This window comes from Gouania willdenowi, chromosome 24 (assembly GCF_900634775.1).
Source record: "Gouania willdenowi chromosome 24, fGouWil2.1, whole genome shotgun sequence".
Taxonomy (NCBI): Eukaryota; Metazoa; Chordata; class Actinopteri; order Blenniiformes; family Gobiesocidae; genus Gouania; species Gouania willdenowi.
The window spans coordinates 3,326,368-3,351,072 of NC_041066.1; the positions used below are offsets into that span (position 1 = coordinate 3,326,368).

General features: G+C 41.0%; 1 protein-coding gene across 4 annotated transcripts in view; it reads right to left on the minus strand.

Annotated features, from left to right (window-relative positions):
• The window catches only part of ube2j1 (ubiquitin-conjugating enzyme E2, J1), a 100,744-nt gene that overhangs the window by 33,341 nt on the left and 42,698 nt on the right, over positions 1 to 24,705 (minus strand). For 2 of the 4 annotated variants that reach the window (XM_028440176.1, XM_028440175.1), the window contains exons 3-5: positions 14,722 to 14,853; positions 14,277 to 14,361; positions 4,186 to 4,291 (exon numbers count right to left, since the gene is read on the minus strand). In XM_028440176.1, the coding sequence (XP_028295977.1) occupies positions 4,186 to 4,291; positions 14,277 to 14,361; positions 14,722 to 14,853 (323 nt within the window). The remainder of the gene's footprint in view (positions 1 to 4,185; positions 4,292 to 14,276; positions 14,362 to 14,721; positions 14,854 to 24,705) is intronic. The other 2 variants (XM_028440178.1, XM_028440177.1) reach the window with 1 other exon arrangement.

Sequence of the window (24,705 nt, forward strand, 5' to 3'; positions counted from 1 at the left end):
TAGTGCAACATTTCTGTAAAAACGTGTCAACATACCAATATAAATGAATGAGTATCTCCAATAGTGCTTTCTGTAAACAAAAAATAGGGTCTTTCTTACCAGTGACAACATTATAGTGCAATATTCCAGTAAACAATATATTGGTTCCTTCAACAAACAGTGACAAAATTTCTGTGAAGATGTACCTGCACATTTTAGTGAAAAAGCAAAAAAGGTTTTCAAAAATAAAAAAAAAATTGATACTTTGCAGGAGCATATCGATAATCAATCGTGCGGGAAAAATATCACGATATATCGCCATATCAAGATAATGTCACACTCCTACTCACAAGTAAAGCAAACATTGGGGAAGGGAAGGCATCGTCACTTGTGGTTTATTTCTGTGGACAGAAGAGGTGAGGAGGAAAAGGAAGTAACTTAGCAGCTCCATTGAGTGTTTGAAACAGCTGACTATTAACTCATTCAGTGCCAGCCATTCTCAGATTTTCTACCCCCCTCAGTGCCAGCTGTTTTTGAGCATTTTGACCGATTTTAAAGACCCACAGAATATTTTCTACTATGACTATCTGAAATCTGACACCAGATTCTGAAAGATTGAAGCCTCTACTTTCAATTAAAAAATTGTTTCTGGCTCGTTTCATTCTTTTGTAATCAGCCGTTGAATAGGGCAAGTTTTACACAAATCTTCAGTTTCAGAGCACAAAGCTGAGAAAAAAGCCTTTTTGTAAAAGAAGCCCTGTCAGTGACTTTAAAGCCTTTTTTTTGCTTTAGTGACAACTCTAACATCTGAACATCGTTTCCTTATATAAAACTAAAAAAAAAAAAAACAGACCGGGCTTTTGATGGCAAAATTATTATTATTTATCTATCTGGGTCAGAGTTGAATGGATTTCTTAGTGTATTTTGGCGTTCCTCCAACTTTCGCTCCCGTCAGTCTGCACATACTGTACATAACTTCCTCTTCCTCCCGGACATGCAGAGGGTCACTGTTTACCCCGTATTTTTATGGCTTTATCTCACAATCGCCACACTATCTATGAGTTCCACACTTGCTCTGGTCGGAGTGTGTGCTGCTGGGAACGTCAGCTCTGCACGTAGCGCCATTTTCTGTCTCATAGACTCCTTTTCTCTCTCCCTCTGAGCTCCGATGAGCATGGATGATCTCTCATCCAAAGGTGCGCTGCTACCTCCTACATGTCACCTATTATTTTGCTATCTGGCTCACAGGCTGGGGGTATTTTGTACCCCCCCCCCCCGACACGCAGGGATGACCCGTTTGGCCCGGTTAGTTGATGGTTTTATCTCACGATCACAACATTATCAATAATCCACTCAGGTCCACACATGTTCTGTGTTAGTATGTGGTGTTGTGAGCTGCTGGATACGTCACAATATCACTTCATAGCGCCATTATCTCACTTCTTTTCCTGCTTCTTCCTCCTTTGCTGGGTAGCGTCAGTGGCTAATCTCTCATCTAAAGGTGCACTGCTGCCATCTTCAGGACACAGTTGGTCACTACAACACCCCACAGCTTAGATATTGATGAAGGACCTCCCCCAGGGTGTTTTCTAGTAATCCCCGTGAAAAAATGCAAATGACGAGCTATCTCGTCAATGGCACTGAGCGTTTAAATTTGAAATGACAAGATATCTTGTCAATAGCACTGAGTGAGTTAATGATTTGCTGCTGCGATAAACACAAACCCTGAAGCAGCATTTGTCGAACTCACAATCACAATGTGTTTTACTGTAATGTGCAGTTTTTTGGCTGAAACAATAACAAGATTATGTGGATAGCAAATGACAATCACTATTGTAATCGGCTGCTGGAATCTCACAAACCAAACCCAGACACAGTATAATATAAGTGCAAGCCAAGCCCTCTCCAAGAACGAGAGCGAGAGCGAGAGGGAGACGTCGCCTACTCATGCATATGCATGAAGGCCCAAAAAGGGTTTGCTTATACAAGCGGTCATGAAAGTTACTTTTGAGAGGGCTAAAACTCCAGAAAACCGGCTAATTTGGGAAAATAAACCTCAAATACTATGTTGTTGGGGTTCTTAGAACATTTGGAGATGGGTGAAAAATAGCATAATACTGGACCTTTATTATACTAGTACTGTGCCTGTCGGAAGTATGTATTTATATAGTGAGAGCTTAAGTAAAATTGGCAATTATGACCAAATGAGTATGTGAAGATTGGATGTGCAAATGTACAGTGTGTGTGTGTGTGTGTGTGTGTGTGTCCCTTTAACTGCATATGAATGCCCTAGTTGTCGCTCCATCATGTGAGGAGTGAGAGTGTGTATGTGACCGGAGCAGATCGATTATAAGCTGTAAGCCATTTTGAATAATTGACAAAATAAACGTTATAGTCCATATTGACAGGTGGGGGTGGGGTGCACACACATATGCGCGCTTCTGTGTCCTGAAAGGGACAGAAGTGTCCGCTGTGAAAGCGAAAGTAAACGTTGTAGGACTTTTTTTAACATGCTCGGGCTGAATAAACTAAACATGTACGCACACACAGACAAACACACACAGACACTAACAGCAGACGCTGTAGACTCAGGAAGAAGTCGGCGCTCATCAGCTTTGCTCCAATCAATCAACATTTTTGCTGTTCGTACATAAGTTTTCATGTTTGTGCACAGATGCGAGTGAAATAAAGCTGTGTCACGTAAAACAAACAACTATTTGGTGTAAATGAGATGATAAAACAATGTAATGAGAGCATCTACAGTATACCAGTGGTCTGTGTCTGCTTGGCTGGTGCGTGCTTTTCAGCGATTGGCTCTGGCCGCACATGTGACTCAAGCTCGCCACTGTAACTGGCTCTGGCACGTACCGGAGCAGAGCTGTGCAGTGATTGGCTCTGGGCGCACAAATGACTCTAGTGGCTCTGCATCGCTCGCAGTAGACAATTTTATGAAATTATTCATTAAATGTACTATTACAGTCCACACAAATCCGACGTCGCACAGCTTTGAACCAAGCTGCAGGCATGTTGAAAGTATGAGCTCTGTCTGTCCCTGAACAGCAGAGATATTTGAGCCACAGACACACAGAGATTTCTTGCTTTTAAAGAGAGATATCATCTTTAAAGATGTGTAGAAACTTGTTTTTAAAAAATATTCTAATTAAGATTGTGTCACCAGGATATAAAAGGTAATAGTGGTTTGTATGACTTGTGAGCTGAACTTTATTTAACCCCTAAATTATGTATGAGATACAATTTAAGATGAAAATTGTTTATTGTCAAAGGCACAAAAGAAACGCATTGTCCTGCTTATTGAAATCATTATTTTGCTCTCTGCAAAGAATGCCAGTAAGGTACTATAACAGAAAGAATTTGTGAACCAGAAACAAGACTCCAAAAGAGGTCCAAGTCCAGGTACCAGGGGTTCCTTAGCTGCTGCACCAGAATTATGAAACAAATCCTAATCCTATACAGCTGCTCTATCCTGTACTGTTTTAATATCACGAGATCTCACCCCATCCCCAATAAAAGTTCATTTGAAATTGGGAGTCAAACCCAGAGGTTCCTGCTATGAGGCACATTTTGACTTACCTTTATTTGCATGCATTATCACTGAACAAGACATTGAAAAAGAAAATCACAATTTATAAATTTTTTTTGAGTAAGAGTTAACAACTAAAAGCACATGCTATATCAATCAATCAATCAATCAATCAATCTTTATTTGTATAGCGCCAAATCATAACCAATGGTATCTCAAGGCACTTTACAGTAGAGCAGTCTTAAGGACGGACTCTTCATTTTATGGATACACACATATGCATATATACGTATATACACATACATATGTATCCCACACCCAACATGAATTCATCATGGCGGCAAGGAAAACCTTCTGTTAAGCAGCAGGAACCTTGTGTGGATCCCATTCCCATTCCTATGATGAACAGCCATCCACGTTATGCTGTGTTGGGTGTGTGCTATAGTCAATAAAACAATTTAAAAACACACTGTGTAGTTGTATTCATTTATACAAAACACAGTATATCAAACAAACTCATTTAAACTGACAAAAAGCACATGCAGTGATTTCCAATCTGTTCCCATTTGTGAAAAAAAAGAATCAGCAGGTTCCCAGCCAAGAGCATATGCAGACTTTGTAAAAACTGCTCCGACTGGATAGACTTTCAACTAACCAAATCTTACTTTTTGGCGAGCGCCTTCCTTTCTTCTGGCGTATAATCAAGAGATCCTATTGCACCCTCTCCTTTGGTTGGCATGAATCCAATGATAGCTATTAGGGCAGTACGAACTAGAAGAGAGGGACGAACAACAAAAAGAAAACTTACAATCCGGTTTCGCAGTATTTGTATTATTTATAGTTTAAATAACATGACGTGCTGTTACAGCTGGTACAAGGCATGCTACACAATACTGTCGGATCACAAATATGTGAGTCACACATTTGTGTGTGTGTGTGTGTGTGTGTGTGTGTGTGTGTGTGTGTCTGTGTTCTGAATGCAGTTGAAAAACAAATTATTTTGTCAGTTCTTTTAAATAAAAAACACATTTTGTAAAAAAAAAAAAAAAAAGAGAAAATTGTAAAGATATAGGAATTTGTAAACTTAGGAGCAGAGTTGTATCTTAACATTTGTCAGAGACCCGGCTCATTTGACAAGGTTGGTAAACCAACACCTGTTGACTGATAATGAAAGAATCTGATGACGTACTTGATGGTCAAAGGGACACAATGGTTTGTCTCAAAGGGTGGCATGTGGCCTGAGGCATGCAGGCTGTCAACCACAAAATCACAGCATCCTAAATAAAAAACTTGAAATAAAAGATACTGTCTCTAAATCTGACAATACAGTAGTCCCTCGTTTATCGTGGGGGTTAAGTTCTAAAAATAACTGGCAATAGGCAAAAATCCGCGAAGTAGTCAGCTTTATTTTTTACAAATGTTATACATGTTTTAAGGCTGTAAAACCACTCACCATACACTTTCTACACTTTTCTCAGACAAGAAATAACATTTTCTCACATTTCTCTCAAGTTCAAACCTTCGTAGATTTTAAAACATAAACCTGCTTTCAAACATACAGCACTTCAGAGTCACACTGCTAGCAATCAGACATTGATGCCGAACGCAATCAGAGCCTTTGTTGACGATGAAGTCAGGCCGTCAACACGGACACCGGTCTGTTCACCCATTCAACCATGGAGTAAAAACTGTGTGTGACCACCTGGAGCTGTATGACACGGCCTTTATAACCGGGACCAGGAAGGATTAGGCGTGGAGGAATCAGCGAGGGGGTGGTGGTAGCAGGTAAACTTCATTATGTAGCACTGAGCTAGGGTAGCATTAGCCGCTAATCGCACCGTTTTTTTTTTCCACTGGTGGTTTATGTTTGTGAGAGGAGAAAAAGGAACGCAGGTCCTCGCTTCAGCAGGCAGTGAAACTCACCAAGTTGGATGTGTCGCTGGTGGGTGAACGCAGCATTAGCCAATCAGGGTTCATATGTATGTAAAAATGCACAGTAAAAAAAATCTGCGAAACACAGAGGCAGCGAAAGGTGAACCGCGATATAGTGAGGGACAATTGTATAATATTTGGGAATATTGAATACATTTCAAAAGGCAGCAGAGAATTTGCAGGTCTGTTTGCACTTCTGTCAACATGTTCAAGTGTAGTTGAGTAACGTCTGGTCGTATCTGTGCGAGTGCGTAGGGTGACCGTATTTTGAAAATCCAAAAGGAGGAAACAGGGAGTTACGCGCTGAGGTGTCCGGGCACGCGTAGCAACAGAGCGCATAGGGAGCATGCCTAACTGAAGTGGGGCTGGGGGGGGTGGGTAGAGCGCACAGAGTTGAGTGACGAAGCGCATATGGGGCGCGCTAATCGAACCTGGGACAGGGGACGGGGAAGAACGCACTGAGCAGAGTGATAGAGCGTACACTCGCATACACAATTCAACACCAAAGCCGGAAAAACTTCAGAAAAACAAACCTTTCACTATTTTATAATGAAGCCTTCCTTCACCAACAAAAACAAAATGAGGAGAGAGAGGAGGAGGCTGGTGATTCAGGAGAGCCAGCAACATAGAGCTGCTTCCTGTACAACAGAGAGAGAGACAGGGGCAGTAAAACTACAAACGAGAGTCAAAGTGAGCACACACTATGCGGGGTGTATTCATTTTAAATTAATGCGCACCAGTACTGCCTGCCTAACTTGCACTAAACTTACCTAATTAAAGTAGTTAGGTGTAGTGGCAGGTGTGGCGTGAGTGAGGTTACAGTGGTAAGGTGCGTTTCACTATCTAGCAGCGTCTGCGTGACATGTAAACGCATACAAACACTTACTACACGATAGCATCTATAGAATAGAAAAAATCCACCCCCTATACTCAACACTCACACAACCTTATGGACCTGCATGTCTAAGCGTGTTTACATGTCACGCAGACGGTGCTCGATAGTGAAACGCCCCTGACCACTGTAGCTTCAAACCTGCTTCTACGTGTGACTAATATATTTATTTTTGTTAGGTGTCATCCAGGTGTGGCGTATGTGCACACACACAGACAGACAAACAGAGAGAGGAAGAGGAGGAGGAGGAGCAACAGCAGAGATTATCTAAATCTGGATTTCTATACTGGTCTCACCCTGGGACCCACATTTTTTTGTATTCAACAAACCAAATTTAGTTTTTCAAAAATAGCTGTTAAAAAAACTCTATATAAAATATTAAAACATTGCAAATATATCTCAATATCTTTACTTCAAAACTATGGTACGCCAGTTAAGTCAACTATTCATTCACATACATGGTTATCTAGTGGTCAAACATAAGACTAACAATGATTGGAATCAATTTGAGTGACATATTGCAGTTACAAACTTGTTCCCAAGCTATTGGAAAATGTTGACAGAGTTGTGGCAAAATAGGCTTCCACCTGAACTTTTTTGTACAAAAACATGCATCTTTGGCCTAATGTTTATTATCATCAAACTTGCTGGAGTTGATGTCCATACATTAGTTCAATTGTTTCAGCTCTTATAGCTTTTTCTAATGATAATTGGTTTTATATTTGATGTTAATCTCTAGTTTCTTTTGAATAGACTACAGATTTTTGTACTTAAAACATGATTTATTGTCACTCAGGATCATATATTTCCAAAATTTCACACGATCTGTAACCATGTAAGGGTCCTACTCTCTTACTTCTGCTCCTACTGCTTAGAAAAACATTATTTGTTATGGGTATGGGATTTTCTGAGAAAAGTGGCTTGGGCTTAAGAGGTGTATAGAGCAATTAATCAAAAAATATTTACATAATATAAACATTGGTATAATTAATCTAAAAAGTTTTGATTATTAAAGGGGTTTTAACAGCTGCCTAAAACATATTTGTTTGGAATCGTAAAGGGGACATATTATGAAAAATCTACTTTTGCAGTTTTTTTTTATCAAATGAGGTAACTTGAGTGTCCACCAGCACACAGTCGTTAGTTTGTAGTCTGTGTAAGTCTTATAACACAGAAATTTTGTTCCATTTCAAATTTTCTACATTTGTGACGTTGCAAGTAAAATTGGGAATCGGTGTTGCCAGATCAGATTGATAATTTTAAGCCTAATGACATCTTAGAACCGCCCATTCCAATAAAAACATCCCTAACACTAACCAAGAAATCTGGCAACATTGTGTTTGTGACACAAAACAACACAGCGGTCGGACAAAATAGTGGACTATCACCTTGAATGGATTATTCCTCGAATCTATACATGAGATGATGACAAGAAAGCAATGTAGCAACTCCAGTAAGTGTTTGAAGCAGCTGAAACAGCTGTTTTTGCTGTTGAAACAGCTGTTGCTGCACAGCACACGCACTTCATGAAACAGTGTTTTTCTGACTCACAATCTCCATAGCGACTTAAATATCTATGTGTTTTACTAAAATGTGCAGTTTTTTGGCTGAAAACAATAACAAGAGTGTGTGAATAGCAAAAGAAAGTTGCTAGTGATCAACTGTTGTGTGGAGTCCGCGTCTATAGACACGTCCACTCAAACAGCCCGGTTTTAGAATTGGTCAGAAAGTGAGGGCTAAAAATCCAGAAAACAAGCAGATTAGGGAAAATAAACATCAAATACTATTGTAGTGGCAACACACAAAAACGAAGTTTTACCACTTCCTTGCAGGACATGAAGTTTTCTGACTCGTCTGTTCCAAACATAATCCAATAAAAAATTAAGAAAAAAGAGGCAAGTGTAGGATGAATCAATCTGTCTCTTTAATCCACAACAAATAGAAAAACTAAAATAAAAAGTTCCAAAATCAAAGTGTCCTTATATTTAAAGCTCAGTCTCAAAGTCCCAAAAAATAATAAATCCTTACGTAAAGACCACACTGACGTCCGACCGCATATTCCAAGCATATTAATATTTAAACATAAAAATACTATGGCATAATAATGATATGGCTCTAACAACTATGTTGTTGGGGTTCTTAGAACAAATGTAAATGGCTGAAAACAGCACAATATGTGCTTTTTAAGGAAGACATTGAAGAAACAAGATTGCTGAATGCAGTTCCTCAACAACAAAGTTTATATTTCTTCACAGCTTTTGGAAAGCATTATGTGAATAAGGATACATCCTTTTTTCCATTGTTTTACACAATTTGGTTGTGGACAACAGATCTCTAACAAAAGCATTATTGCATATGCCAACAACACATGTAAGGTGAAAAAACATTGGCTCAACCAAAAAATGGGTTATGCAAATGTCCCCTTTGTGGGACAAATACAGGTTATTTTACCTACCAATTTTTCTTTGTTATCCTTTCACGTATCAGGAGCATCAGCTTCCCGTAACTTTCTGTGACTGAAATCTACTATGACTTCCGCCTCTTTTTCATCTTCTGCAACATACATTTCTGTGGTATCTGCATGGGTGCTATACTTTATGTCAATGTCAATGTCAACTTTATTTATATAGCACATTTAAAAACAGCTACAACTGCCCAAAGTGCTGTACAACAAACATTATAAAGTACAATATAAAAACAGTCACAAAATATACAACATAAAACAATAATAATAAAATGCATGGGATCTGCTCAGCTTGTGTTGAAGGCCAAAGCAAAAAGATGGGTTTTCAACAATGACTGGAAGGCTGTTCTAGAGACTCGGAGTCGCTACGGCAAAAGCCTGGTCTCCTCTGGTTTTGAGTTTAGATTTTGGCACCACCAGAGTCATTTGATTGGAGGATCTCAGTGTTTGACCTGGATCACGGATTAACAAAAGCTCCAAAAGGTAGGATGGAGCCAACCCATTCAGACATTTAAAAACCATCAACAGTATCTTGAACTGAATCCTAAAACTGACTGGAAGCCAGTGCAGAGAGGCCAACCTCGTTCCCGTGAGCAAACGCGCCGCTGCGTTTTGAACCAACTGCAGATGCCGGATTGAAGTTTGATCGAGCCCACAGTACAGAGAGTTACAATAATCTAAGCGACACGTAATAAAAGCATGAATGGCACGCTCCAGGTCGGCGTGAGACAAATAGGGTTTGATTTTGCTGAGCAAACGCAGCTGGAAAAAGCTATTTTTGACGACTGAACTTATTTGTCTGTCAAACTTAAATGAACTGTCCAAAACAACCCCAAGATTCCTAGCAGACTCGTGGCAATACATACTCAAAGGGCCCAGAGCAGTGGCATCACATGAGTTCCCAAATACAACAATTTCAATTTTGGAGTCATTAAGCTTCAAGCAATTTTGAGCCATCCAGTCCTTCACTTCCTGTAAACAATCAAACAAAACCTAAACATTGTCTGTGCCTGGCTTCAAAGGCAGATAAAGTGGCAGGTCGTCTGCAAAACAATGAAAGTCAATTTTATATTTTCTGAAAATTGACCCAATGGGCAGCATATACATTGAAAACAATAAGGGGCCCAAAATGGAGCCCTGCGGCACACCACAGCTGAGTGGGGCAACTCCAGAAGCGTAAGGACCAAGGTGGACGGCAAAAGATCGATTTTCAAGGTACGATCTAAACCAACTTAAGGCAGTACCTTTAATGCCAACATGATTTTTGAGGCGTGAAAGCCTTTATGGGCAACACTAAACAAGATCAATCACAACCTGTAGAAGTAACAGCAACTTCAGTGCAGAATTCACACACACACACACACACAAAGCAATGAGATCTGCCGTGGGCTGGTGAAAAGAGCTTTTGAAAGTCCATTGTTGTTTGATTTAGAGCTTTAAATATTTGAAACCGTTTTCTTTCAGTTATGAAACTAAGACAGTGGGTAAAGTGCTTTGAGGAAGATGCACCACCTCCCACTGAGATGGCTGCCATTGATGTCCAATGCATAGCAGGAACATGAAAGCAGAACTCAGCAGAGGGACAACATGCCAGTGAAGAACAGTTCTTTAGAAATAAATGATCAGATTTAACTTGAAAAAATGATCCATTAAAGATCATTAGAACAAGATATATTGCATGGTTATAATGTCTGCGTGTAGCAGAAATAAATACATTGTGCATTTGTCATTATGTGAATAATCATTAAGTTAAGCCAAGGTCCTAACAAAAATACATTTGAAAAAAAGTGTATCAACAAGCTACAAATTCAATTTATTGAAACACGCACCTGGAATTACCTTATTGAGTGATACATGACCTAAGCTCTTCATCACTCTCCACTTGACAGTCTAAAGTTCTAAAAACTAACAATTTACCGAAATACTGTAATTGCAGGTTGAGGAGTTCTCAAATAGCCAATGTGTTTCACCTCTCCCAGATCCTTCTAAATAGTGACATAATAAAGAGAAACTACTATTGTCCTATTCACTGTAAAAACAGTGCTAAAGTAAGTGGTTTTAACCTAGTTGCCAGAATGCCTTGTTTATGCTCACTTAAGTAAACAATCAAATTTATTTATAGCTATAATTTATACTTCTTAAAGTTCTGTCAACTTCAAATGTAAAGGATCCAAAAAAACATCCTAAAGTCTGCTCCACATATTTTAAAAGTGCACACAAGTAAGAAGTGTATATTGTAGTTATTATTTTAGAAGCAAATTTCACACAACAAACAAGAAATTATTTGGGGTGGTGAAAAAATATTGATCATAGCTTAATCGTGATTTTATCATTAACGATTAGGAATCGATTCTAAAATTTCAAAAGATGGATTATTTACAAGTTTACATTTACATGTTTACAATTACACTGTAATACAAACCAGGCAAGTCATCCCACATTCTCGACAAAGATCAATAACAGATGTATCAAATGTATTTGTCAAAAATTGTCGGTTACGTCTTCACCATCTCTTTCAAGCTGAACATTGTTTTTTCATGAGGAGTGGCTCATTTCACCTTCTATATATCTATGCTCAGAGCTGTATGCTAGTTATGGAAGTGATTAGAGGGAGACATATCGTCAAAAACATTCCCACTGGTAAGAATATGTCGCTGTTGCCGTCAGCTCAGCACTGTCGACGTCACTGACACACGTAACTCTGCTCGTCACAGTCACAGTCTACCTGAAGCTGTGACAAGCAGTGACATAACACACTGCTACTTAGTTAAGACCAGAAACCCACCCAACAAAGCCAACCAGTCTAAGTTCCTCCATCAGATCCATGCAAAGTTCCCAGAAACACGGTGACGGTGCTCTGCTAAAGCATGCTAAGCTAACCCAACGACACATAAGACTGGGCTAAGAGCTAATGCTAACCATTGAATTAAAAAAAATAGACCAAGTAAAAACAACACAGCTTCCTGTCATTAAACCACAGAGAGCCACTGATTCGTTTATGGTAAGACTTAACACTTTTATGGAAGGATAAAAGCTAACATGTCACACGTCGTGTGAAATAAATATTACCATAAATACTAATACCACTATTTATCCGTACCAACTTGTGAAACGCAATATTTTTAGTTATATTTCATGTGTTCACAGACAACGCTGTTCCCATTAGACAGTAATGTAAATATTGTGATTATTACACCTAAATATCCTAAATGATAAAATAATCAAGCTTGATCTGCTTTAATTATAGTAATCAGAGAAGTATTTATCAACCATAACTTTATGTAACTCATGAGATATAAACTAAACTAGATTCAGCAGCAATGGCTTATATTAAACAGTAAAAACACTAATGTAGTTATTTTTGCTTTTCATGTGCTTTTTATGTTTTTTAGAAAATAATTTCATTATTAATGAGGAAATAAATTAATTATATAGAATAACACTAATGGAATGACCAATATGCGCAAAACCTTTCATGTGTAAATGCTATTACTGAAGCAGATTTTAGTGTTTATGTATTCAATTTCTTTTGTGTCTGTAAGGAACCTGTTTACACTAAGTTGGAAATTGTTTTAGTTATTAATTTATTATTTTTAATTGTCGTAATTTGCCCCAAGCCAAATGTAAAAGATTTGTAGCAACATAGAGCAAATAAATGTACCATTTGTCATCCGAATAGTCGATTAATCGTTTAAATAATCGATGACTAGTCGACTATTAATATAGTCGTTAGTTGCAGCCCAAATTGGATATTTCACTGACACTATACAGTGTTGGAGGTGCTGTGAGGTGTTACTCAAAATAGAAGTCAAATATTTCAGCAGCTAACTGATGTTAAGTGAACGGTCAATTATCAGCAATAACCAAAACTCAGATTGATAATCAGTTATAATCAAAAATTGGTTTGTAATTAAAATTAATCAATTAACTCATTCAGTGCCAGCCATTTTCAGATTTTATACCCCCCTCAGTGCCAGCCGTTTTTGAGCATTTTGACTGATTTTAATCACCCACAGAATATTTTCTACTATGACTATCTGAAATCTGACACCTTCTGAAAGATTGAAGTCTCTAGTTTCATCACAAAAAAAAGAATTTGTTTATGGCTCATTTCGTTCTTTTGTAATCAGTTGTTGAATAGAGCAAGTTTTACACAAATCTTCCGTTTCAGAGCAAAAAGCTATGAAAAAAAGCCTTTTTCTAAATAAAAAACCCTGTCAGTGACTTTAAAGCTTTTTTTTGCTTTAGTGACAACTCTACTAGTGTTGTGTTCAAGACCACACTATTTTTTAAATTTAAAAAAATATATAAATAAATAAACTTATGACAAGGTTTGACAGTTATATAACGTTTTCTCTTTCGTTTTAGTTTCTTTTAAATACATTTGACGGAGAAAAAATTTACTAAAATATTAAAACTACTACTGCTACTGATAAATTCACAATTATTGTACATATTTGAAAACAAGATTTTTATGTCAGCTGAATGTACAGCAAGTGTTTAAAAGCATTTCTGCCAAGAAATAACATGGTGAAAATAAATAAAACAAACTCAAACCCTGGAACAGTCATGTGACAAATCAATCAACAGTTCTTGTTGAGAAAGATCATTATTATTCTGGATACAGTGGAAACAAACTATAAAAAATCATTATATTGTGAACCTGTTTATATTGTAGGGAGGTTATTATATACATAAATGTAATTGGAGTCTAAAGCCACAAAAAACACCACTTTAAAAAGACAATAGACTAATATAAGACCTCTATACATTTATCTGAGTCATTCTGCGCTTGCGCGACTTGCGGCGATGATGCGCTGGTGATGACATAATCCAAGATGGCAGCGGACCGGACTACAGCCGACACTATGTAATAAAAGCCTTAAAAGACATGGATATAATGAAAAAAGTGGAAGGACAGAGGCATAAACATGCAGACCTTCACACGGACTTATTAAACACACACAGACCTCGGTAAACAAAACAGGCTTCACCAAACAGCAAGCACTAGGACTCAGAGGCGGAGTGAGTGCATCCACAGGCTGTAATATCACCAGTTTATCATTTTACCAGTTGTTAGAGCTACAATCTTTACTGGGGAGCAGTGATTCCTCGTGATTGTTTTCTGGAGTTTTACCGGTGATTAGTTTTTATCTCCCTTCCGTTTCATAGTCCAAACTGACACCGTAGAGACACACGCACGCACGCACGCACGTTAAGGAAGGTTGCGGTCATTATACGGGGTGGATTAAAGAATGAATAAAGGATTGTTTTATCCCATTCTCCTTGTTATTATCACATTATAAAAAAGTTTAAAAATAGCAGGAATTAGTGCTGGTCTCGAACGGTGAGCTAACGCTCACTACACGCAGGGGGGAAAATGAAAAAGTTAAAAAACTGAATTGGTGTGGAGATTCAAAAAACAAACAAAAACATAAAACAGGGCTTTTGTTTTCTGAGATACTTACTGCTCCAAGATGGCTGCCATGTCTCTGGATGATGGCCAGAGATGCTCAGACAAATCTTTTTTCCAACTTCAAACCTTCCATTAGGCTGCAGGGAAAAGGTAAAAAAAATTCAATAAAATATGCAATTGTTAAAAGTTGTACATGTTCAATTGGACAAGTTTATGAATTCCTGAAACATGACTATAAAGGGAAAAAGAACTCAGAAAGCATCACAAAATTAATGAATACTAACATTCATCACATTTCATATTCTCACACATCCAGTAAGATCTCATGTGACAAAGCACTGACAGCCTGACAAGTGTGACTGCATGTGGTGGAACCCCATGCTGCTGACTGACACTCGGCACACTTTCATGTATAGATCAACGCTGACCTGTTGCACTTCAGTGGATCTCGATTCAGAAGTAATTAAAACTTGGCATTGACCTTAAAATTGCCTTACTGTGAGAAGTATGATGCTGGGCGGTTTCATCGGGTACTCTGGAGGCAGTACAATCCTGCCATGGTAAACCCCACCATCAAAATCAGAGTCCGGTGGCCCGCGGACGGAGAAATGCCATTCAAACAGGTTTTCCTGCAGGAACATTGTGATGTATCATGATTTGTAAAGTGTGAAGTCGTGAGTTTGTCATAAATCCAAATACTGGCAGTGATGTTAAGTAAAAAGTGACCAACAGCATAGACTCCTCAACAGAAGCAGTAGATAATTAGCAAAAAATACATCAACAGCTGAGCTACTTCTGCTGCGTGGGATGCATTTCAGCTAACTTGGGTGGTAGTTCCATTTTCTTGGGGGGTGCTTATTCTCTCATCACATTGTGACAGTTTGGCAGTTGGTTAATTGTTATTGTTGCTATTATTTTTAACATTGTGTAGTTTTTTTTCTTAATTATTGTTAGGTTCTTTTTTATGGGTGCCAGACAGGTTTCCCTCCTGATTTATAGGATAAATGTATAAGTATATAGTTATGTTTTATTTTGTCCGTACAGTCGGTGAGTTTCCTTTAAAATGTCAAAACCCTCACAAGGACACGTGCTTCTAGGCACCCGGTTTACAGATGCCACAGAGACTGTACAAAACCAAAACACTCAGAAAATGTATTTATTTGCAAGTATAATGAAAACAAACAGAAAAAATATATACACAGACGGGTGATTGAGTTTTTGGCTCCAATACACAAAATAAACACACGGAATGCACAGAGAGATGGACACTGGAGTGTCCAGTCAGACTCACCGATGTGTGGCAGAGAGACAAGGAAGCGGTAGTGTTTGGGTTTGCGAGCTGGATTTTTTAACTTTAAAAAGCTATTTACGGCCAATGACAAGAGCCAACGAGTGGTTCGCGTGCCACCGGAAAGGATGTGCCTTGTACTGAGCCTTGTACTGAGCTTTAACAGAAACGCTCTGCTTCATCCCAGGAACCTATGCTGCTGCTCTCACGGCTCCAAGTTTCCTTCCCTTCTTCCTCGGTCATAGTATTGTTTTTGTTTCTGTTTTGCCTTCTGCAGGTTGGCGGATAACACAACTTTGGACTCAGCTTTGAGTCCAAAGGGCCCCTAAGAGGTCATCTGAGGTTGAGCTCCGCTGGAGTCACACCTGTCACCTCATGTACTGTTGAGTTGACAGCAAACCGAAATTCAGGGAGGTATTTGTCCCAACTTTTGTGATTATTGTTGACATAGGAGACAAGCTTGGCTTTGATGTTAAGGTTAATTCTTTCTGTGAGGTTGGTAAGTAGAAGTTCGCTTTGGTGTGAGGTTCCATCTCTTGCAGGTTTCTTCAAACACTGAAGACACAAACTGCAGACCTTGATCAGAGAGGATATATGTGGGCACACCCCATCGAGTGAAAATGTCTTTAATCAGGTATTAGGAGACGGTTTCTGCGGTCGCCTTCCGTAGGGGAAACATCGCCACCCATCTGGAGTGATAGTCTACAAAGACTAGAAGATGAAGGTTGCCGTTCGAACTTCATGGTAAAGGTCCCATCAAGTCTACTCCCAACATTTCCCAGGGAGCATTCATCTCTGTTTGCAGCAATTTCCCAGGCGGTTTCCGAGTTTCAGGTTTGTACCTTTGTTATGGCCCTCGCCGTATTATTTAGTATTTAGTTTGTGCTCTGGTTGTTTGTTGCTGCCTGGGGTGTGTTCTGTGACAGAGTGAGATGTCTTCCCAAATGGAACAGCTTGATGATGCTTCCCAGGATTGGCTGCCAGCAGGAGGAGTGGTGGGCTGCCCGGATTGGCTGGGGAGGATGTCACCAATTTCAAAAAGCCAGCGCAACTGTCAGTCGGGGTTCACCAACCTTGACAGCAGCCGCATCTCCTTTGTCCGTAGGAAAAACTCTGTCTCCGAATCCGTTTGTGAAGTGATTATTATTTGTTTTGTTAAGCTTGTCACCTGTATATATCTAGTGCACTTTATTTTCCTTTTTATGTAGTCCGTTTCTTATCATACTCTTGTTTTTGTATGTTGTACCTGCAGGGCAGGCTTTTTTTCATTCAGGAATAAATTTGTGTTAATTTTTGGAACCCATTGTCGGTGGTTTTTGGAGACCGAGTTTTATTTTGATTACGTTTTTATGTTGCGTCCTGGAGCTCCTAGACTGGGGTGTAACATAAAATTGAGGGCTCGTCCGTTCTTTGGATCGTGTAATTAAATTGTTAGAGACTTTTTGTTTCTTCCTTCTTCTTTCGTGTAGGTTTGGTGGACAGATTTGTGTTTAAAAAAAAAAAAAATGGCTTTCGATCTCGAGGATTTTGCGCAGAATCCTACTTTAGAGAAATTGGATAAATGTAAAAAAGCTGATTTGTTTTTGGTGGCAGGTGTTTTTCATGTTAGCGTCACTTATAGTGCCCGTAAGGCTGAGATCAAACTTTGTGTGGTGAGTAAGTTGGTGGAGAAGGGTGTGTTGAGGCCGGAGCCTGTGGCCAAGTCTGACGTGTCAGATGAGGAAGTGGAAGCGGAGACTGCCACGTCTGCTGTCACTGTCAGCGACTAGGTGACGGCTGGAGCGTAGGCTCCCGCTGCCGCTCTGGGACGCCACACGGATCCGATGGCCCTCTTACAGGCGGGATGTGATACGGAGGAATTGAAGCTGACTATCCGCCTAGAAGAAGTAGAGTTGCAGACGAAAACCCGAGAGGTTGAGCTGATGCATCTCCGCATAAGGGCGATGGAGCTCGAATCGGCCCGTAAATCCCCGCCCACGTCACTCGGTATGTCCCACTACTCCATTCACGAACAGTTTGACATCAGCAGACATGTTGCATTTGTGCCACCATTTAGAGAGTGAGGTGGATTCATATTTTAATGCTTTTGAACGCATTGCCGCTACTCTGAAGTGGCCCAAAGATGTTTGGAGTTTATTACTGCAATGTAAATTATTGGGGAAAGCCCAGGAGGTATGTGCATCTTTATCGATGGATGAAAGCCTTGATTATGATGTGGTGAAGGCCACAGTTCTGAGGGCTTATGAGCTCGTCCCTGAGGCATACCGGCAGAGATTTCGTATTGGCCGTATTGTTCGATAAGTGGTGCGCTGCTAGTAAGACCATAAACTTTCCTCAGCTCCGTGAATTAATTTTGTTGGAGGAGTTTAAGACGTGTTTACCGGAAAAAATTGTTGTTCATTTAAATGAGCAAAAGCTTGATTCCCTTTCGAAGGCTGCTGTGTGCGAGGAGGAGTTTGCACTGACGCACCGTGGGGTTTTTCCTTCAGTGCAACGTCAGCACACCCCCGCTGTCGCCGTTAATAAACATTTTAAAAACCCACCCAGGAGTCTGCAGCGTTATGCAGCCGTGTCTTCCGTCAATCGGAAATGTTTTTACTGTCGTGAGACAGGCCATCTGGTTGCTGATTGCCCTGTGCTCCAGCGTAAAGAGCAGGCACAGAAATCGAAGAGGCCAAAAAGCGTGAATTTTGTTCAGCCTGTTAGGTCTCCTGTCCCTGCGGATGGAATGAATGATGTGGATGAAGGTTATCGGCCTTTCATTCTCAAAGGGTTTGTCTGTCTGACGGGAGAGGAGGAAGAGCAGGTTCCGATCACGATATTACGCAATACGGGCGCAACTCAGTCCCTGATGTTGGGGTCAATATTGCCTTTTTCTTCCGATTGCGGTTCCGATGCTCTAGTGTGGGGAGTTCAAATGAATGTATTGAGAGCTCCGCTGCACACGGTGTTTTCGCTTTCCCCGCTCGTTTCTGGTCCGGTACAAATCGGATTGCGTGCCAAACTGCCTGTCCACGGAGTGGACATGATCCTAGGAAACGATTTGGCCGGGGAGAAAGTTTTTTCGAATCCTAAAGTGATAGAACTTCCTGTTGCTGGGTCGCATGTTTTTGTTCCTGCTGCTGTCAAGTCGAGTTTGGTGTTCCCAGCTTGTGCTGTCACACGCGCACAGACGCGCAAATTTGGTGATGTAATGGATTTATCTGATTCATTCCTGTGTTCTGATGATGTGTTAAATGATGAGAAAACGACGAAAACGTCACCAGAAAAAAATCAAAAGTATTTGTATGAGAACTTACTGCCTGCTGAGGCTAATATGTGTTTTTCTGTTAACAGAGCAGAGTTTATCGAAGCGCAACAGGCTGACGTCTCTGGTGGGTTGTTTCTCATCCGTTGCCAGCGCTACACCGTGGCTCAGGTGGTAGAGGGTCGTTTTCTGATCGAGAGGTTGGGGTTTGATCCCAGTACCTGACTATGTGTCGAAGTGTCCTTGGGCAAGACACTGAACCCAAAGTTGCTCCCAGTGGTCGACTAGCGCCTTGCATGGCAGTTCTGTCCCACTGGTGTGTGAATGTGAGAGTGATTGGGTGAATGAGCTGATATGTAAAGCGCTTTGAGACTGCTTCAGTGTGGTTATAAAGCGCTATATAAATCAAGTCCATTTACATTTACGCCTGACAGTGCAGGGAAGTACAACATTAACGATGGTGTGTTAATGCGCATCTGGTGTCCTCCCTCATCTGTTAGTGTGGGCTGGGAGTCCGTTAGACAAGTGGTGGTTCCACGGAAATTTCGTTCCCAAATTCTTAGTTTAGGCCATGATAATTTTGCAGGTCATTTAGGGATTATAAAGACCTACAATCGTAGCCTACCCCATTTCTTTTGGCCAGGTTTAAAAGGGGATGTGACAAGGTTTTGTCGCTTGTGCCACGCGTGTCAGGTTTGTGGTAAGCCGAATCAGGTGATTCCTCCGGCTCCGCTGCACCCCATCCCGGTGTAGGGTGAACCGTTTGAGCACATAATTATTGATTGTGTAGGGCCGCTCCCAAAATCAATGTCGGGGTACCAATACCTGTTGACCTTAATGTGCGCCGCAACGCGCTACCCAGAAGCGATACCACTCCGCACGCTTAGGACTAAAGCGATCATTAAAGCTTTAATTGGATTTCTTTCAACATTTGGGTTGCCAAAATCCATTCAAACAGACCAAGGCTCGAATTTTCTTTCTAAACTTTTTGCTCAGGTCCTAAAATCACTTGCCATTAAACACCATACATCCAGCGCATATCACCTTCAGTCACAGGGCGCACTCGAACGTTTTCACCAAACGTTAAAGTTGATGTTGAGAAAATTTTGTTTGTTTGGGAAAGAGTGGGACGATGGGTTACCGTTCCTTCTTTTAGCTGCACGAGAGTGTGCAGGAGTCCACCGGTTTCAGTCCTGCAGAGCTGGTGTTCGGACACACGGTGCGTGGTCCTCTGCGGGCACTGAAAAAAGTTTTTGTCAGTGATTGATAAATCGAATACGACCCGCAATGTGCTCGATTACGTGTGCTCCTTTAGAGAGCATTTACACAAGGCGTGCGAGGCTGCGCGCAGTGCCCTGTCTGTGTCCCAGGGGAAGATGAAGAAACGTTATGATAAAAGAGCAGTTCAAAGGAAATTTGAAGTTGGGGACAAAGTGTTGTCACTCCTTCCAATTCCTGGTTCAGCCCTTCAGGCAAAGTTTTGTGGTCCGTATGAAGTGGATAAAAAATTAAGTGACATTGATTATGTTATTCGCACCCCAGACCGTCGTAGAAAGTGCCATGTGTGTCACATTAATATGCTGAAGCCATATCTCGCCTGTTTTTCCGCTTCCTCTGTTCCTCAAAATGTCGTGTCAACGGTTACACAGGTACCCCAAACCCAATATTATCCGGAGAGCGATGGCTTGCATCTCAGCCATATGGAGCCTTGCTCTCGCCACCAAAATTCAGACTCCCTAAAAAATATAGAAGCGAGTTTAAGTCATTTAGACAGTTCATCTCGCAGAGATATTTGTAAACTGATCAAAAACTACTTGCCTCTTTTCTCTGATACTCCCTCACGTATGAATGTTGTTGCACATGACATTTATGTGGGGAGCCATACCCCCATTAAACAGCATGCTTACCGGGTTAACTCCACCAAACGTTCACTCATGGAGAAGGAGGTTGAATATTTGTTGGAGAATAAGTTAGCTGTGTAGTGCGTGGAGTGCCCCACGTATTCTTGTGCCAAAAGGAGACAAAACACCTCGCTTTTGTACTGACTTTCAAAAATTAAATAATGTTACGAAGGCTAGGATGGAGGATTGTGTGGACCGTGTGGGCTCAGCTAAACTTGTTACAAAGCTCGATTTACTTAAGGGGTACTGGCAAGTTCCTCTGACACCTCGAGCTTTGGAGATCTCAGCTTTTGTCACACCCGACAGGTTTTTACAGTATACAGTGATGCCGTTTGGCCTGAGGAATGCACCTGCCACCTTCCAACGCCTAATGCATAAGGTCTTGGGGGGTGTCAAAAATTGTGAGGTGTACTTGGATGACATCGTGGCATATTCCAACACGTGGGCTGAGCACTTGGAAATCCTGTACGTCATTTTTGAAAAATTAAAGCAGGCCTCATTAACATTAAACCTGGCCAAATGTGATTTTGGGCATGCAACGGTAACCTATTTAGGGAAATAGGTGGGCCAGGGTCAAGTGCGTGCTTTGACTGATAAAGTCCAGGCTATTTTAAGTTTCCCCATTCCTCAGAATAGGCGTGAGCTTCGCCGTTTTCTGGGCATGGCTGGCTATTATAGAGGGTTTTGTAAAAATTTTGCCGAAGTTGTAGCTCCTCTTACCAGCCTTACCAGCCCCTCAAAACCGTTTGTGTGGTCTCCTGCCTGTCAAGCAGCTTTCGAGTCTGCTAAAGCTCTTCTGTGCAGTGCACCTGTTCTGACTGCACCTGACTTCGAGCGCCCCTTCAAGCTGGAGGTAGATGCAAGCGATAGAGGTGCGGGTGCGGTGCTGCTGCAGGAGGATGCGTGTGGTATCGATCATCCCGAATAAATTTGTGTAAATTTTTGGAACCCGTTGTCGGTGGTTTTTGGAGACTGAGTTTTATTTTGATTACGTTTTTATGTTGCGTCCTGGAGCTCCTAGACTGGGCCGTAACAACCTTTCATGGTCCACAGCAACCCCAGCGGAAGATACCACATGGCCCAAAAATTTCAGGGAAGAGCGGAAAAACTGACTCTTCTTTATGTTGACTGTAAGGTTTGCTTCTCGTAATTTGAGAATAACTGCTTGTATGTCATAACTGTGTTGTTCATAGGTTGAAGAGTAGATAAAGATATCGTCTAGATATAAAAAGCAGATCTGCCCACGTAGTCCTCCCAAGACTATCTCCATTAATCGTTGGAAGGTGGCTGGGGCATTCTTCAGCCCAAATGGCATCACCTTAAACTGGTATAGGCCATATGGACAAACAAAGACAGTCTTCTCCCAACTTCCTGGGTCCATACGAACTTGCCAGTAACCACTGTTTAAGTCCACGGTGGTAAAGATGACTGCTCCAGAAAGAGACTCTAGGATTTCATGAATATTGGGCAAAGGATAGGCATCTGTGTGCGTAGCAGCATTCGTCTTCCTGAAATCCACACAAAAACGTGGTTTGGGGTCATTCTTTTTAGGCACCAAAACTACTGGAGCAGCATATGGTGACGTGGACAGCTCAATAACATCTTTTTCGAGCATTTCCTCCACGTGCTCCTTAATTATTTGGAGTTTAGTAGGTGAGACCCAATATGGTTTTTGTTTGATGGGCACTTCATGAGACAGATATATTTTGTGAGTAAGTACTTTTCTACATCCCAAGTTGACGGTACACACATCAATATAATTCTGCAGTTGGGATAATAATGACTGTTTACCGAAATCATCCAAGTGTGCATTGGTGACTGCTTTCTGCAGGAGATCATCACTAGAAGAAAAGGCGAATAAATTGGCAGGTGGAACAGCAGAGAAAAAGGCAAGCTGCTGTTGCAGATCGTTTGATCAAAATGCAGATTCTGGAAAATAATTGTACCATTGTTTCCTGTTGAACTTGAACCGGTAACGTTTTTCAGAAATGTCGAACTGCAGACCAGAGAGGGAGATGAAATCAAGCCCCAACACAGCAGGGAATGCAAGACTTTGAGCTGGCAGAATGACACAAGGTAATGTGGCTGTCTGAGTTTGCAGTGTGATTGTTAATGCACTCTATCCCAGTGGTTGTCGTCCTTCTCCATCCACCAGATGTAATGGTCCTCTTGTCCAAGGTTTGACTTCCTCATTCATCTCATTCCACACTCTCTCATTTACCAGAGTATAGGAGGAACCAGTGTCTAAGATGGTGGCTCCCTTCCAGGAACTGATACTGATTGGAATCATCAACTGATACAGCAGGGTTGGCGAGAGAGGAAACAGCGGGACAGATTTCTCGTGGAGGTCCAGAATTTGTAAGGGAGCCAAAAGTGGCTGCACCTCCTTGAATGTGAGATTGACCTCCAGGCTGCTGAGAAGGGACTTGAGGCACAGAGGTATGGTTTGTGGCTCCTTGTGGACAAATTCCTGGAGAGTGATTGCCTTAACTGGCTGACCACGGCAGGATTTATATTTTTAAGGATCGGCTTCACGAATTCCCCCTGCTTGATTTGCGGTTTCCATAGTTCACATAGGAATTGATGCATATACACCAAATCCCTAATGCCTTCCTTTTCTCCTTGGACTCGGGTTCCCACTCGTTCCGCCAGCTCATCCTCATAATCCTCGGAGAGAAAAGCAGCTTGAAATTGTATTTTAAATTGAACCCAAGTTTGGATCTTGTGTCTGGCTACATCACACCAATCTCTGGCGGTGCCATGCAACATGTTCCTTAACATAGCCATAAGCTCCTCATTAATTAATAATGTAATCAGGGCTAAATAGTCTTCACAGCGTTCCAAGTACCGCAACGGGTCAGTAGGGTCCTCTCTCTGGTCGTAGGTGGGGAACAGCAGTTTCACTGGACTTTTTCCAATGTCCCGACTTCTGTTGAGTGGCAAGGTTGAAAACCCTGTTGCTATATGAACCCCTGCCCTCCCAGGCTGAGATGTCAACTTCAACCTGGGTCTGCTGGGGAGGGTTACGGTTTCTGGTAGGTCATGGAAAAGTCTGCACAGTTTGATCCATTATAGTGGGTTGATGACTAATCTGGACTGACTGGATCTTGGTAGTCATTTTTTTGTCATAACCTTCATAGTGGTTTGATACTCAGAGAGCTTCCCCTGCAGGTGGAAAACCTCTCCTTGCAAGTTGGAAATATTGGCAGTAACTGGTGCAAGCAGCGAGTGGAACTCTTGGTGGCGCTTCAGTCTCCAGCCAAGGGATGCTTTAGTTTGTGCACGAAAGTATTAAAATTGTGCATTCATGTGTTGATACTGCTCTTTAACATGTTCATTGATCATCTCCTCCACCCGTTCCGTGGTCGTGGCTCTCATGCTGTACATCTCTCCCTTAATGATTGATTTGACCTCTTCCATTGCAGACTTCATCTCCATTACTGGAGTCCTAGGAACAGCCATGTCTTCTGCTAGGCAACCAGGAGGAGGTGGATGAGTCACAGGAGAGATAAGAAAGTCATCCAGGCCAGTTAGGGACATATCCAGAAGGGAGTACGCTGTGGAGCGAGTACATGATATTGCATTGTGGGGGGATGAAGCATCTTTCTCCATGGGTGAAAAAGGGGGTTCCTTTGTTGTGGATATTTCTGTGGTCATTTTTTTTTTTCTTTTTTAGTGTTTGGTGTCTCTTTGTTCAGTTATGTCATACAGTTTTCTTCAAGTCCCACAAAAGGTGCCACTTTTATGTGACGGTTTGGCAGTGGGTTAATTGTTATTGTTTTATTGCTATTATTTTTAATATTGTGTAGTTTTTTTTTTTCTTAATTATTGTTAGGTTCTTTTTTATGGGTCCCAGCCATGTTTCCCTCCTGACGTATAGGATAAATGTATAAGTACAGTATATTTTTGTTGTTGTTTGTTTTGTGCACCAACTACCAAGACAAATTCCATGTACTGTCCTTAAAACTGTACATGGCCATTAAAAACATTTCTGATTCTGATAGTTATGTTTTGTCTGTACAGTCGGTGAGTTTCCTTTAAAATG